Source organism: Macaca nemestrina, chromosome 18, assembly GCF_043159975.1.
Source record: "Macaca nemestrina isolate mMacNem1 chromosome 18, mMacNem.hap1, whole genome shotgun sequence".
Classification (NCBI taxonomy): Eukaryota; Metazoa; Chordata; class Mammalia; order Primates; family Cercopithecidae; genus Macaca; species Macaca nemestrina.
In genome coordinates, this window is record NC_092142.1 from 66,145,392 (window position 1) to 66,161,262 (window position 15,871).

The following is a 15,871-nucleotide window of genomic DNA, read 5'->3' on the forward strand; positions in this document are numbered from 1 at the left end:
AAAAAATAAAAAGAGATGTTTGAGCTAAGATCTGAAGGATGGCAGACCTTACACTAGCTAGAGAAGGTATTGCAGGTAGCTAGCCAATAGCTTGGCAAGTTTTGAGAAGCTAAAAGCAGCTGAGTATGACGAACAGAAAAAAGGTGGCTGCAGCAGTGAGATGAATCCAGAAGGACAGATTCCACCCAGCAGAGGGCAGGGTAAGAGTCACCAGCAGTGCTGGACTGGCCTTTCCAACTGTGTTTTAAAACATGTGGGGCCCGGCGCTGTGGCTCACGCCTGTAATCCCAGCACTTTGGGAGGCCGAGGCAGGCGGATCACGAGGTCAGGAGATCGAGACCATCCTGGCTAACACGGTGAAACCCCATCTCTACTAAAAACACCAAAAAAAATTAGCCGGGTGTAGTGGCGGGCCCCTGTAGTCCCAGCTGCTCTGGAGGCTGAGGCAGGAGAATGGCATGAACCTGGGAGGCGGAGCTTGCAGTGAGCCGAGATTGTGCCACCGCACTCCAGCCTGAGAGACGGCGAGACTCTACCTGAAAAAAAAAACAAAACAAAACATTTGGACCATTCCCAAGGGTGAATAGGAAGCCATTGAGGGCTTATGACCTTGATGGAATCGGTGCTTGAGAAAACTCAAGTTTTGTTTGGGGAGAATAATAAGACTGGAATCAGAAACGTCGTCCCACTGATCATATGATATGGTAACATAGTAGGAAGATTAAGGGTAGCTTTGTGGGCATGGAGACATTTCAAAGCTAAAAACAGTACAGGAGGCATAATTGACAGTTTTCCCAATTTCTCTTATCAGTCAGGATAGACTGGTTATGTTGCTTTGTGTTTTTTTGTTTGTTTGTTTGTTTGTTTTGAGACAGAGTCTCATTCTGTTGCCCAGGCAGGAGTGCAGTGGCGCAATCTCAGCTCACTGCAACCTCCACCTCCTGGGTTCAAGCAACTGTCGTGCCTCAGCCTCCCAAGTAGCTGGGATGACAGGTGCCCACCACCACACCCGGCTAATTTTTTGTATTTTTAGTAGAGATGGGGTTTCATCGTATTGACCAGGCTGGTCTTGAACTCCTAACCTCAGGTGATCCACCCGCATTGGCCTCCCAAAATGTAGGGATTACAGGCGTGAGCCACCATGCCCAGCCTGGTGTGTTGCTTTAAAACACCCAAAAAAATTATTGGCTTAAAGATTTATGTCTTATATGCTAAATACTCATCAGGGGTTGACCTAGGCTAACAAAGCAGAACTGGAAGATCACCAGCCATTGTGACAGAACCAAGAAAGAAAACAGGTAATGAAACAGGCATTGGCTTTGAAAACTCGCCTGAAATTGATACACGTGACTTCTGTTTTCAATGGACCAAGCAATTCATAGCCACACCCAACTTCAGTTGTGCAGGGAACTGCAACCCTACTTTTTGTCCAGTATTTGTGAATCACTCTAATGACAACAACAGGCCACTCTTTCAATAATTTTATTCTCCTTCCTTCAAGAACATATACTTATCATGGGAGAAAACCTAAAAGTGCCTACTAGTCAGGCATTGAGCTAAAATTGTGTGTGGAGACCAGGATCTACACACCCAGTACACAGTGGTGGGACAAGAACAGAAAAATTGCAGGAAGCACTTGCCTTCAGAAAGGGGAAGAATGAAGTCACTGGTCAGTAACAATTATGAAATGACACTGGAGACCATTTGAGGGACCTCTGTCCTGAGAGAGGGGAGTGGTATTTGTAAGGCCTATTAGGATGGGTTCCCTGCTCCACCATTTTGCATGACTTTTAGCTCCATCCCTCATTTGCTGTACACATTACCTGTCATTCCTGCTTTCAAACTGGCTTTAAAAAATCTGGCTGGGTGCGGTGGCTCACACCTGTAATCCTAGCACTTTGGGAGGCTGAGGTGGGTGGATCACCTGAGGACAGGCGTTCAAGACCAGCCTGGCCAACATGGTGAAACCTCATCTCTACTAAAAATACAAAAATTAGCTGGGTGTGGTGGCAGGTGCCTGTAATCCTAGCTACTGGGGAGTCTGAGGCAGGAGAATCACTTGAACCTGGGAGGCGGAGGTTGCAGTGAGCCGAGATCACGCCACTGCACTCCAGCCTGGGTGACAGAGTGAGACTCTCCAAAAAAGAGAAAAAAATAACTTGGCAAATGCAGTTAATAACAACCATGGTACTAAGATTGTTTTCCAAGTTCTTCACGTAAGGTTTCAAGCTTGTTACATTTATTCCCTTCCAAGTTATCACATGTGACAGTTTTACCAGAAGGACTGACATCCTTCCAAACACCAATGTCAGTTCCACCAATCACCATCCTTCCAGCTACCCAAGCTGGCAAAACTATGTCGTTATTCTTGATTCCCAGTCTCTCTCATCTCCCACATCCAATCTGGAAATCCTGCCAGCGGATTCCATCAATTCTGTTACTATTGGATTTTTTAAAATTTTAATTGTATACAAAGCATTTACCTGTAAGCCAGACACACAAGTACAGACCTCCTAACAAATCTGTGAGATTGTTACAGATTTTACAGAAGAAACTCAGGCATGGAGAGGCTAATTAACTTGTCAAGGCACAAAGCTATTAAGTGGCAGAACTGAGCTTAACTCTGACCTGAAGCTGTCCTTACATGTCTGGCTTTGACTGCTACCATGACTACTTGTCCTCCCTGAATATGCTCTTCATTAGCCAATTCCATATTTCTGAACATCCCCACCCTCAGTTTGGGGGAATGGCTGTTGCTGACATTCTCCTGAGTTGGCCTGCTCCTCCGAGGCACCTTCTGCTTCTACTCTGTGTATTCGGCTCTGGGCCAAGGCCTCCTAATATCACCATCCCAAAGCTGTTACTCCCACCTTGGATAAAAACCTGGGTGAATCAACATTAAATGAGCAAAGATAAACTTTTGTTTTTTATTTTTTTAGAGATAGGATCTCATTGTGTTGCCCAGACTGGAGTGCAGTGGCACGAACATAGCTCACTGCAGCCTCAAACTCCCAGGCTTGGCCGGGCACGGTGGCTCATGCCTGTAATCCCAGCACTTTGGGAGGCCAAGGGGGGTGGATCACAAGGTCAGGAGATCGAGACCATCCTGGGTAACACGATGAAACCCCGTCTCTACTAAAAATACAAAAAATTAGCCGGGCGTGGTGGTGGGCACCTGTAGTCCCAGCTACTCGGGAGGCTGAGGCAGGAGAATGGTGTGAACCCAGGAGGCGGAGCTTGCAGTGAGCCGAGATCGCGCCACTGCACTCCAGCCTGGGTGAGAGTGCAAGACTCCGTCTCAAAAGAAAAAAAAAAACAAAACTCCCAGGCTCAAGTGATCTTCCCACCTTAGCCTCCTAAGTAGCTGGGACTACATGCATGTGCCTCCACACCTGGCTTGTGTCTGTGTGTGTCAATGGGGTCTTGCTATATTGTACAGGCTGGTCTCAAGCTCCTGGCCTCAAGCAATCCTCCCACTTCAGCCTCCCAAAGTGCTGAGATTATAGGCATGAGTTACCATACCTGGCTAGATAAACTTTTGTTGTTGACTGACATTGTTCACAGAAATCTGCCTAGTATCCCAACAGGGAATTTCTTAAGGCTCTCCCTGACAACTTTGTTCTTCCTGTTTTGGGGATTACCCAAATTAGAAATCATTTTCACTTTGTTATCCAGAATGATGTGGTTTCTTCTTTGTCTTGCCTCTCCCACAACCCCACTGGGCTTATCCCACAATCCCACTGGGCTTATCCCACCCCAATTTAGGCCCCACCCATCTTTCTCCTCCAGAAATAAGTCCCCTCCAAGTTTTGAGAGTCTTGCTCTGTTGCCCAGGCTGGCGTGCAGTGGGGTGATAATTGGCTCACTGCAACCTCTACCTCCCGGATTCAAGTGATTCTCATGCCTCAGCCTCCCAAGTAGCTGGGACTACAGGCATGCACCACCACACGTAGCTACTTTTTCTATTTTTAGTAGAGACGGGTTTTCACCATGTTGGCCAGGGTAGTCTCAAACTCCTGACCTCAGGTGATCTGTCTGCCTCGGCCTCCCAAAGTGCTGGGATTACAGGCGTGAGCCACCACGCCCAGCCAGACACTTTTAATTGACTAAGATTGCTCCTCACCAATCTTTTTTCCCCAGATTTCCTTCCCAAGCTATCTAGCCTAGCTGCGCAACTAGGCTTTTTCTTTTTCTTTCTTTTTTTTTTCTTTTTTTTTGAGATGGAGTCTGGCTCTGTTGCCCAGGATGGACTACAGTGGTGAGATCTCGGCTCATTGCAAGCTCCGCCTCCCGGGTTCACGCCATTCTCCTGCCTCAGCCTCCCGAGTAGCTGGGACTACAGGTGCCGCCACCACGCCCGGCTAATTTCGTTTTTGTGTTTTTAGTAGAGACGGGGTTTCACCGTGTTAGACAGGATAGTCTTGATCTCCTGACCTCGTGATCCGCCCGCCTTGGCCTCCCAAAGTGCTGGGATTACAAGTGTGAGCCACTGCGCCCGGCCTCAACTAGGCTTTTTCTAAACATATCTTTAATGCTTGTCATGGTAAGGAATAATGACCCCCTGATTCCTGTCCTCTGCCACTCTATTAGGTATGATTGACAATGTTTTATTTTTCCAGAAATGTTCTTCCTTTTTGGTACAGCAAATGTTTATTTTTGTTTTTACAGAAAAAAAGCGGCGGGGGGGGGGGGTCATAGTATGCATACTTCCGCATCTGACTTTTTTCTCTTGGAATTCCTTCCACATCAACATAGAGACCTACTTCACTTTTTATTATTTATTTATTTATTTAGAGACAGGATCTCGCTCTGTCATCCAGGCTGAAGCCCCAGGGCTCAATAATCACAGCTCACTGCAGCTATCCTCAAGCTATGCTCCCACCTCTCAGCCTCCTGAGTAGCTAGGACTACAGGCCCAACCTACTGCCACCACACCAGCTAATTTTTTTTTTTTTTAATACAGACTGGGTCTTGCTATGTTACCCAGGTGGTCTCAACTCCTGGGCTCAACCGATCCTCCCACCTCATTCTCCCAAAGTGCTGGGATTACAGCTGTGAGCACTGTTCTCAGCATTCACCTTTAAAAACATGTCTAATTATATATCTCAGGGTTTATTTATCCACTTTCCTACTGGACATCTCAGTGACCCAGTTCTGTTGTTTTGGCATACAGTGCTGCAGTGGACAACCTTCTCTATGTAGTTTATCAAACAGCGATTTCAAATTTTGATAGAGCCTCCCAAGATAAACTAGTATCAAGCCAGTTTGAGAATTTAGTATGCCACTCTCCCCTGCTGAAAACCTTCCGGGGCAATGTAATGGAAAGGACTTGGGTTCTGCCGCCTAGAACCAAGGAGCCTTGGGTCTTTAACCCTCTCTGGGCCTCATGTATTCGCCTGCATAAAGTCGGTATAATCTTGCGTCTCAGGTTGGTTGTGAGAACCCAGAAACTGCCTCCGTGAAGGCTTGGCATCAGCAGAGGCCTCGGTTGTCCTTTAGTTTCAGGGTGTCCTGGGGCACGGGCCAAAACCTCAGGCTGAACGTGCTAGAGGAACCTTCCTTTCCCTTGCAGATTAGGAAAACTGTGGCACAGAAAGTGCCATAGGGGTTGGTCAAGACCCCACAGCTTTGGTCCACGCTGCTGCGGGCGGCTTCGGATCCTGGTCCCGGGGGACTGCGCACATTTGGATGTGGTCAGCAGGGAGGCCTGGCCCGGCCCCTTCCCCTTCTACCGAGTCCTCTCCCCTAACCAATTCCAACCCTTAACGCCCACAGTCCTCACTCGGTTCGACTCCTGCCCCAGGGGCGACTGGGTGGGGACGTCATTCCTGAACAACTAAAAGCTGCTGCGGCCAGCGTCACCTCCAGCCCCAGCGGAGACGGTGGGGGCCGTAAGGCTTAGGGACTCCGCGTCCTCCCTCCAGCTGGGCCTCAGCGTGCCCTCTGTACTTGCCTTCTGCGACCAATGTGAGTCGGATGTGTGTGTGGACTGCAGACGGGTGTTGTGCAGCTGTGTGACGTGTGTGTTGTGTGGTGAACCGTTCTTTGTGTAGATATGTGACGTGTGTGTGCTGTGGTGCACGGATATAGGGGCTCACGAAGTACCGGACTCCGCGCTCCTAGAGCCCCGATGGTTGCCGACGTTACAGCCCTGCCCGGCTCAGCCTCCTCAGCAACCGCGGTGGAACCCGGAGTTTGCGCGTGCGCGGCTCCGCCTCAGGCTCCTCCCCCGCGCTGGCACTCCCGCCTTCGCCGGCCCTCCCCGCGCTTTACGGCCCGGCACGCCACTTTTACTGCAGTCGCTCCCGCCGCCGCCGTAGCCCCCACCGTAGCTTGTGCTGCAGGTGAAGTGAAGTGAGGTGAGGTGTGGTGTTGCGCTGGTGCCGCCGCCCCTGCCGCGGGGGAGGAGGTGGAAAGTGGGGCTGCGGCGGGCCGGCGGGGGCGGCCTGCCAGCCGCTGCTTTGTCTCCTCAGCTCGGGTCCAGTCTGCGCTGCTGCACGGAGGCCGCCCGGGCCAGGCGAGCCGAACCAATGCTGGACTTGGAGGTGGTGCCCGAACGCTCTCTGGGGAACGAGCAATGGGAATTCACGCTGGGTGAGTTTGGGGTCCTCTGTCAGGACCCCATTCGCTGATCCTTGTTTTCTTCTGGGCTCTTCCCACCTCTGTTCTCAGTCTCTCACGCCCCTGCGCCCGCAGCTCCTCACCTCTTTCGTCCTCTCGGCTGTCCGAGCTCCAGGCACTAGACACCAGCTCCAAGTGGCCCGATTTGCCTGTCAGTTGCTCATCTCGGGTCTCAGCAGGGTCTCTTCTGGGACGGTGGGACAGTAGTAGTAAAGACAATAATAGCTGGCTCTCCCCAAATGCCTAATGCCCGGCCCTGCTCTTTTTGAACGTAATTCTCTCTAGTACCCTTCGCCGGCGCCTAAGGATAGGTACTATTGTTATTCCCATTTCCATTTTACAGACTAAATAATGGCTGAGAAGTGGCTGATCCCTCTGATCACCACTGTGGCCTGTGGTCTGTCTCTCACTGCTTTTCTGGGCTGTGGCTTCCTTCCCCTTTTTTGGATGGGAAACCTAGGTTTGGAACCCATGTTGGGGCTCTGGTCAAGGGAGTTGAGTTTGTGTGTGTTAAAGGAACAGCTGACTTGCTTCCCTCTTTTTTTTTTTTTTTTTTTTTTTGAGACGAAATCTGGCTCTGTCGCCCAGGCTGGAGTGCAGTGGCGCGATGTTGCCTCACTGCAACTTAACGCCTCGTGGGTTCAAGCGATTCTCCTGCCTCAGCCTCCCCAGTAGCTAGGATTACAGGCACGCGCCGCCACACCCGGCTAATTTTTGTATTTTTAGTAGAGACGAGGTTTCACCATGTTGACCAGGCTGGCTGGTTTCGAATTCCTGACCTCGTGATCCGGCCACCTCGGCCTCCCAAAATGCTGGGATTACAGGCGTGTACCACTGCACCCGGCCCCGCTTCCCTCTCTTTTGAAATGTAGTCTGTATCGGATGCTGTAATCCTAAACCCAGACCTCAGTTGTGACAGGTGAAGGTTGGATGAAATAGGAGTTAGGGGGACGTAACATTTAGTTTCTAAAAGATGCAGTTTGGTCGTTTGGGGTTTGCTGGCCCAGCTTTCTCCCTTCACCCTCTCCATTCCCAATATCACTGCTTTTATGTGTACAAGGATGTTTGTATTCAGTAACCCCTGTGTGTTTACTTTGATGTTCCAGCACTAAGAAAAGGGGGTGGGGGTAGGTGTTGGTGCTGTTTGTTTATGCAGGCCTGAACTTTAATCACTCTAATGTGAGCTACTGGACTAAATCAGCTGCTTCATTGGATTATATATTATCCTTGACTCTGGAAGACTCAATTCTGTGGAGACAGTGTATTGGAGAAACCAGGTGGTACAGATTGCTGGTAGGGCCCTGCTGATACTTAGTGGCTACATACATCCTGTGTGTTGTAAGAGCCAGTTTTTGTTGTTGGTGTTCTGTTTTAAGACAGTCTCACTCTGTTGCCCAGGTTGGAGTGCAGTGGCACAATATCAGCTCAATGCAACCTCTGCCTCCCAGGTTCAAGCAATTCTCCTGCCTCAGCCTCCTGACTAGTAGCTGGGATTACAGGTATCTGCCACCATGCCTGGCTAATTTTTGTATTTTTAGTGGAGACCAGGTTTCACCATGTTGGCTAGGCTGGTCTTGAACTCCTGACCTCAAGTGATCTGCCTTGGCCTCCCAAAGTGCTAGGATTACAGGTGTCAGCCACCGTGCCCAACCATAAAAGCCGGTTTAATTTAGGGGTCTTGGTCAAATTCTTTCATAACTTACACCACTCCTGCAGAGTTCTTTCCAAAATATTAGCTGGTACAAAATGCTTCATTCTTTTGTGAAGCACTAACAGCTTAGTTGGGAGGCTAGTGATACCATGCTAATGCTGTTTGGCTTTTAGTTAACTCCTTTCCTCCCCTCTCCTTGACAGCTTCTACCCAAGCAAGATCCTCCCAGGGCTGGGTAAAAACCACAGCCATAGCTTCAAACTGTGCTTGATAGTGTGACTAGGTTGTGGATCTCTTGGTGGTACAAGCATTCAGAGTCCCTTGGTCAAAAGTAGTGGCTAGGGACTGGGTGCAGTAACTCATGGCTGTAATCCCAACACTTTGGGAAGCTGAGACAGGAGGATGGCTTGAAGCCAGGAGTTCAAGACCAGCCTAGGCAACATGGTGAGACCTCGTTTCTACAAAAAAAAAAAAAAAAAAATTAGGTTAGTCAGGCCTGTAGTCTCAACTACTCGGGAGGCTGAGATGGAAGGATCACTTGAGGCTGGGAGGTCAAGGCTGCCATGGGTCATGATCACACCACTGGGCATGATCCTGGGTGACAGAGGGAGACCCTGTCTCAAAGAGACCAAAAAAAAAAAAAAAAAAAAAAAAAAAAGTTAACTAGGATATTAATTGAGATCAGGATTTCCAGAAAACTGAGTGAGAGAGCAAGGCTTCTCTCGGAGCTGTTGTTTTGACACCCTAACCCTGACACCTAGCTCTGGTAGTTTCCCAGGAATCAAGGATTTACATAGTTCTTTCAAACTGTCTAAATAGCAACCAAAAACAGTGAGAAGGGCATTTCTGTATATTAGGTCCAGAATTGAATTTTAGGGGAAAGCTCATAGACTGACCCAGAGCCTTCATGATTCCCGTGGGTCTTAAAATTCATTTTTACATGGTGTCTGCTTGAGAGATGGTGGTCATTTAACTTTATCAGTCATTTTCCACCCCTTTCAATCAGGAAAGTCATTTTCCACCTCTTTCAATCTCCTCCCTACCCCTGAACACATCCAAACTACATTTGGGGCTGTTAGGTAGGGATTGGTCTCAGAAGGGAATCTGTTTTAGAATTACATGCCTAGGCTAGTGAACCAGGAAGAACTTACCTCTTGCCACCACAAGCTTGTAAGATAGGTGTTGTTATCTCTTTTTGCCAGGTGAGGGACAGGTTCAGAGAGAGAGATGATAAATAAAAGTTGGCAAACAGGCATTTCCTGCTTCCCACGGCTCTGTCCTTCTGAGAGTGGACTCAACTTTGTCACCAGGTTTCTTATTGGAATCTGTGCAATTGCAGATGCAATTATCTGCCTGGCATCACAATGGGAAGCTGCATCCTGGCAGCTCCTTGGCTGCCTTCCTGGTGGTATAATGTTGGATGATTAGGGAAATGCCAGCAACACAGGGACAGGAAAACCTGGGCCAAGCAGAATCTCTGTGAATGTGAATGTCACTGATGGTTTGACCAGCGGTGGAGTAAAGGCAGTGCAGATTTGAAATGGTTTTTTTTTTTCTTTTTTTTTTTTTTTTTTTTGAGACAAAGTCTTACTCTGTCGCCCAGGCGGAGTGCAGTGGCGCGATCTCGGCTCACTGCAGCCTCTGCCTCTTGCAATTATAGATGTGTGCCACTAGCTAATTTTTTACTTTTAGTAGAGATGGAGTTTCACAGTGTTTACCAGGCTGGTCTCGAACTCCTGACCTCAAGTGATCCTCCCGCCTCGGCCTCCCAAAGTGCTGGGATTATAGGCGTGAGCGTTTGTGCTGGGCCCTGAAATGTTTTCGATGAGAGTTGCAGAATGTATTGATGCAGAGGCAAGTCTCTGAATTTGTTTTTGAAATTAGTCTTGAAAGGGACTAAAAAAGGTAGATTTAAAGGGTCAGTGGAGAAAATACCTTCTCCGAGATTACCTTGTTCCACAGAAACTGAAGGCTCAGTGTGTTGAAGGCATCATCTACCTCTGTGAATTGCTTACAAACATTGAAAATTAAGTAATAAACAGTGCACAGTGATTCATGCTTGTAATCCCAGCACTTTAGGAGGCTGAGGTGGGGGAATCACTTGAGCCAAGAGTTTGAGACCAGCCTGGGTAACATAGTGAGACCCTGTCTCTATTTAAATAAAAAATAAATAAAAAATTTTTAAAAAATGATCTTATTCCCTGAAGAACTTAGTCTAGTGATAGAGAAGGATTGTAGAAATAGTTCGTTTTATTATAATCAAGTAGAAGATGTATAGGGTACTGTGGAGGGGAAGAAGGGACTTAACCTGACGTAGGAGTTCAGAGAAGGCTTCCTGCCAACCAACAGGAGCTGGAAATCTTCTAGTCAAGTGAAAGAGGAAAAGAAAAACACAGGAGAAAAGATAAATGATGTGTGCAGGGAACTATAAGCAATTTGGTATTATAATTAGAGCATGATGTACTGGTAGAAGAAGAAAATGGATTTCCCATAGTCCCAATTATGTTTGGTTTTAGCTGCCTGGGATACTATCAAGGATACTTTGTGCTGGAATCTGTGCAAATCTGTGGAAAAGAGGATATGTATTAGTGAAGTGTATTGTGGGCATTGGTTTAGGAAGAACTGGATTTGGCAAGGTGGGGAAGGAGGAGAAATCTAGAGGTTTTTGACTTGAGAAACTCTGTTAGATGTTGGACATACAGATTGAGACCTAGAATACAGAGAAGATGAAAAGATCACTTTTAATCTGTTGACGTTTATTTGCCTTTAGATGTATATAGAAAATAGATGGAGATATGAGTCAGAAACTGGGTGGTTAGTTGAACCAGGGATGAGCAGAAGAAACATAGCCCATTGGAGAGACTTGGAAAAGTTAGAGGAGAGTAGTATTGGTGGAGAGACAATAGGAGTTCCAGAGAAAGAGGGTGGTGAACAGGATTCATGGTATAGGACCTAAGTGTTCACCTAATTGCTTTGTTTCACAGATGTGCATGACCACCGACAGTTGTGCCTGGCACAGTGATTGGGTGCTGGGAGGTATTGAGGTGAACAAGACAGACAAGGTCCTACCTCTGTGAGGATATAAGGGAGACTAACAAATAAATGGTATGAGAGACTTCATTGAATAAGGCGGTTAGGGAAGTGAGGTGTGACCAAGACCTAAAGTGCAAACAAGAGCCAGCTTTGGGTAGAACATTCCAGATTCCAGCAGCAACAAGAGCTAATTCAAAGGCCTGAGGTGAGAAAGAGCTTGATGTATGCAAGTAACAAAGGGTGAACGGTGAAAAGAAGATGTAGATGGCTAAGATCCAGAATATTCAGGGCCTTTGGTGATGACATGTTGTTTGGGTTTTATCTGCCTGCAATGGGAAGCCCTTCCATTGAGAGGTTATAAGCAGGCAAGTGATGAGATCTGTGAGACAAAGATTTGTGCGGTTTAGAAGGCTGACCATTCTGTTAGAGCTGGGATAGTGCTCCTGTTTCTTTGCCATTCATATAGTTAGTTCCCTTTAGAGATCTTTCGTAGCCCTCCTTTACCAGTAGCTGTGTGATGACCAGTCATCATGGCTGCTTCATCTGCTCTGGGTGAGTTTCTTCTTGGGTGACTCAGGATCCTAAGATGCTGAGACATCCTTTGATGTGGTAAGTGGAATCCTCCCTCAAGAAACTGGCATGGGCTGGGAGCGGTGGCTCAGGTCTATAATCCCAGCATTTTGAGAGGCCGAGACGGGAGGATAGCTTGAGCTCAGGAGTTTGAGACCAGCCTTGGTGGCATAGCAAGACCCCGTCTCTTTGGAAAAAAGAAAAAGAAAGAGACTGGCCATGTGGATCAGAGAAACCATGCAGCCTTCCTCTTTCTTGACATCTAACTGACTGAGCTTGTCTGTCTTCTGCACATGGATGTTTGTCCATTCCTCCTGGGATTGACAGCATAGATGTTCCTCCATTTAGGAATGGCAAAGGTGAGGGATGCATCCAGCTTGTTCATATTCTCAAATATTTATTGAGTCCCTACTATGTGCCAGGTTTTATGCTATGAAAGGCTGAAAAGTACTTTTTAAAGATTTTTTTTTTTTTTTTTTTTTTTTTTTTTTTTTCGAGACGGAGTCTCGCTCTGTCGCCCAGGCTGGAGTGCAGTGGCTGGATCTAAGCTCACTGCAAGCTCCGCCTCCCAGGTTTACGCCATTCTCCTGCCTCAGCCTCCCGAGTAGCTGGGACTACAGGCGCCCGCCACCACGCCTGGCTAGTTTTTTGTATTTTTTAGTAGAGACGGGGTTTCACCGTGTTAGCCAGGATGGTCTCGATCTCCTGACCTCGTGATCCGCCCGTCTCGGCCTCCCAAAGTGCTGGGATTACAGGCTTGAGCCACCGCGCCCGGCCCTACTTTTTTAAAGATTATAAGTCAGCCTTGCGATGATTGCCTTCAACTTTCTTCAAATGAAGAATGGCCTCTCAGATGAGGGCAGAATCAGATTGTTTGTTTAAATGAGATGAGCCATGAGCTTTTTACCTTCTAATTAATTTTTCATTTGTAAGCTCTTTTTTGCACATCTCATCTCTTTGACCTGGAGGCCAACTGATTTAAATGTGAACTGGCTGCCATCGGATGAAGCCATGGTCCCTTTTCCTTCCTTTCTCTTGTCACCCATCCTACAATCCATCAGTCCCACTCAGTAAATATTTATTCAACAGTCACTGGATTGGCCAGGTGTGGTGGCTCACACCTGTAATTCTAGCACTTTAGAAAGCGGAGGTGGGAGGATTACATGAGCCCAGGAGTTCAAGACCAGTCTGGACAACACAGTGAGACCTCTTCCCTACCAAAAATTTGAAAATTAGCCAGTTGTGGTGGCACATGCCTGTAGTCCCAGCTACTTGGGAGACTGAGGTGGGAGGATGTCTTAAGCCTAGGAGACAGAGGTTTCAGTGAGCTAAGATTGTACCACTGCACTCCAGCCTGGGTGACAGAGTGAGATTCTGTCTCAAAACAAAACAAAACAAAACCAGTCACTGGGTGGTTAGCTCTGAGCAGGGTACAAGGCATCCAGAGAGTGGTGAACAGCAGACACACTGTTTTCAAATTCATTTAACTATTAGTCTTTGTTTTTTGATTGTCCAGGACCTGTCTCTATGTGTGTTTCTACTTGTTTAAATTATAATGGACTCTGGAAACAATTTTTTTTTTTTTTTTTTGAGATGGAGTCTCACTCTGTCACCAAGGTTGGAGTGCAGTGGTGGGATCTCAGCTCACTGCAACCTCTGCCTGCCAGATTTAAGCAATTCTCCTGATTCAGCTTCCCGAGTAGCTGGGACTACAGGCACGCACCACCATGCCCAGCTGAATTTTTTTTTTTTTTTTTTTTTTTTGTATTTTTAGTAGAAACGGGGTTTCACCAAGCTGGCCAGGCTGATCTCAAACTCCTGACCTCGTGATCCGCCCGCCTCAGCCTCCCAAAGTGCTGGGATTACAGGCGTGAGCCACCGCACCCAGCCTGGAAACAAACTTTTTGATGGTCTCGGTGAGTCCTTAGAATGTTGGAGATGTCATTGGAATTTGGATTACTTAAACTGGAGGCATATGTAAATCTGCTTATAATGGGCCATGAGTTAAAGAACCAAGTGTTAAGAGTTAGATATTCAGGAATGCCTCACCCTGTCGCTTTTTTTTTTTTTCCTCCTGAGGCAGCATCTGGATCTGTCACCCAGGCCAGAGTACAGCCTCCACCTCCCAAGCTCAAGACATCCTTTCACCTCAGCCTCTTGAGTAGCTGGGACTACAGGGGCACACCATCATGCCTGGCTAATTTTTTTTTCTTTTTTTGAGGTAGAGTCTCACTCTAACCCAGGCTGGAGTGCAGTGGTGCAATCTCGGCTCACTGCAAGCTCTGCCTCCCAGGTTCATGCCATTCTGCTGTCTCAGCCTCCCAAGTAGCTACAGGACTACAGGCACCCACCACCACGCCCGGCTAATTTTTTGTTTTTGTTTTTTTTCTGTTTGTTTGTTTTTTTCAGTAGAGACAGGGTTTCGCCGTATTAGCCAAGATGGTCTGGATCTCCTGACCTTGTGATCTGCCCGCCTCGGCCTCCCAAAGTGCTGGGATTACAGGCGTGAGCCACTGTGCCCGGCTGCCTGGCTAATTTTTTTGATTTTTTGTAGAGACAGCGTTTCATCCTGTTGCCCAGGCTGGTCTCGAACTGCTGAGCTTAAGCGATCCACCCACCTTGGCCTCCCAAAGTGCTGGGATTACAGGTTCGCGTGAGCCACTGCACCCAGCCCCTGTCACAATTTTTTTTTTTTTTTGAGACAGAGTCTCGATCTGTCACCTAGGCTGGGGGTGCAATGGCATGATCTTGGTTCACTGCCACCTCTGCCTTCCAGGTTCAAGTGATTCTCCTGCCTCAGCCTTCTGAGTAGCTGGTCCTATAGGCGTGTACCACCACGCTCAGCTAATTTTTGTATTTTTAGTAGAGACAGCATTTCACCATGTTGGCCAGGCTGGTTTCGAACTCCTGACCCCAAGTAAAAAAAAAAAAAAAAAAAAAGTTAGCTGGGTGAGGTGGCTACACTTGTAGTCCCAGCCCCAGCTACCCAGGAGGCTGAGGCAGGAGAAATGCTTGAACCTGGGAGGCGGAGGTTGCAGTGATCCAAGATCATGCCACTGCACTCAACCTGGGCAACAGAGCAAAACTCCATCTTAAAAAAAAAAAAAAAAAAGATGCATGGACCTTTTTTACATTTTACATTTTTATTTTTTTAAAGCTTATTAACTATCATTAGTGTTAGTCTCTTTTATGTGTGACTCAAGACTTCCATTGTGGCCCAGGGAAGCCAAAAGGTCGGGGTTTCACCATGTTGACTAGGCTGGTCTTGAATGCCCGACCTCAAGTGATCCTCCCGCCTTGGCCTCCCAAAGTGCTGAGATTGCAGGCATAAGCCACTATGCCTGGCCCATGCATGATTTTTGTGATATCCACCACCACAGATAAGCAAAAGAGTCCTTGCATTCAAAGAGTTGGACACCTGTGCACAGTCCAAGTATTCTCTTAGTGCTTGCTGCTTAACTTTATTGTAGCTCTTACTGCTTATTGAACTCTTATTTACTCATGTATCTGTAGACCTTAGTAGCCCCTAAACATCCCCAGGCTTTACTATAGGGACCAGTGCCTAGTGAAGTGGTAGATGTCAATAAATGTATAGCCAAAATAACCACACAGGTTTCTTGCTTTATTTCAGGAATGCCTCTGGCTCAGGCAGTAGCCATTCTTCAGAAGCACTGTCGCATCATCAAAAACGTCCAGGTTCTCTACAGTGAACAGGTGAGTGGTGGCTGATTTGTTTATTGAAATAGCATCCCTCGGCAGTGAGTCACTTCCAGAGCTGATGCTTTGGGAAAGGCTGACTGGCAAGGATAGCTGTGTTCGAATGGGAGAATCTCTAGCACCAGCCAGTTATCAAGTACCTTTTCTTTGATTCTGAAACTTTTGCTCTTGATTATCTAGTGCAGCTAGGTTTGGAAGAGCAGTAATAATTGAACCTGTGTTTCACCTGTGCTCAACTTGCCTACAGGCCCTTAAACAGGGACTTTTCAGTGGTAGGTT

The 15,871-nt window shown here is 47.4% G+C and overlaps 1 protein-coding gene across 4 annotated transcripts in view; it reads left to right on the forward strand.

The window, feature by feature from the left end:
• The first annotated feature begins 5,981 nt into the window (after positions 1–5,981).
• PHAF1 (phagophore assembly factor 1) overlaps positions 5,982–15,871 on the forward strand; it is a 37,626-nt gene continuing 27,736 nt past the window's right edge. Inside the window, exons 1-3 of one of the 4 annotated variants that reach the window (XM_011757920.3) lie at positions 5,982–6,359; positions 6,474–6,594; positions 15,507–15,589. In XM_011757920.3, the coding sequence (XP_011756222.1) occupies positions 6,531–6,594; positions 15,507–15,589 (147 nt within the window). In that variant the 5' untranslated portion in view covers positions 5,982–6,359; positions 6,474–6,530. Of the gene's footprint in view, positions 6,360–6,473; positions 6,595–13,656; positions 13,792–15,506; positions 15,590–15,871 lie in introns of those variants that run through there. The other 3 variants (XM_011757923.3, XM_024795938.2, XM_071084748.1) reach the window with 3 other exon arrangements.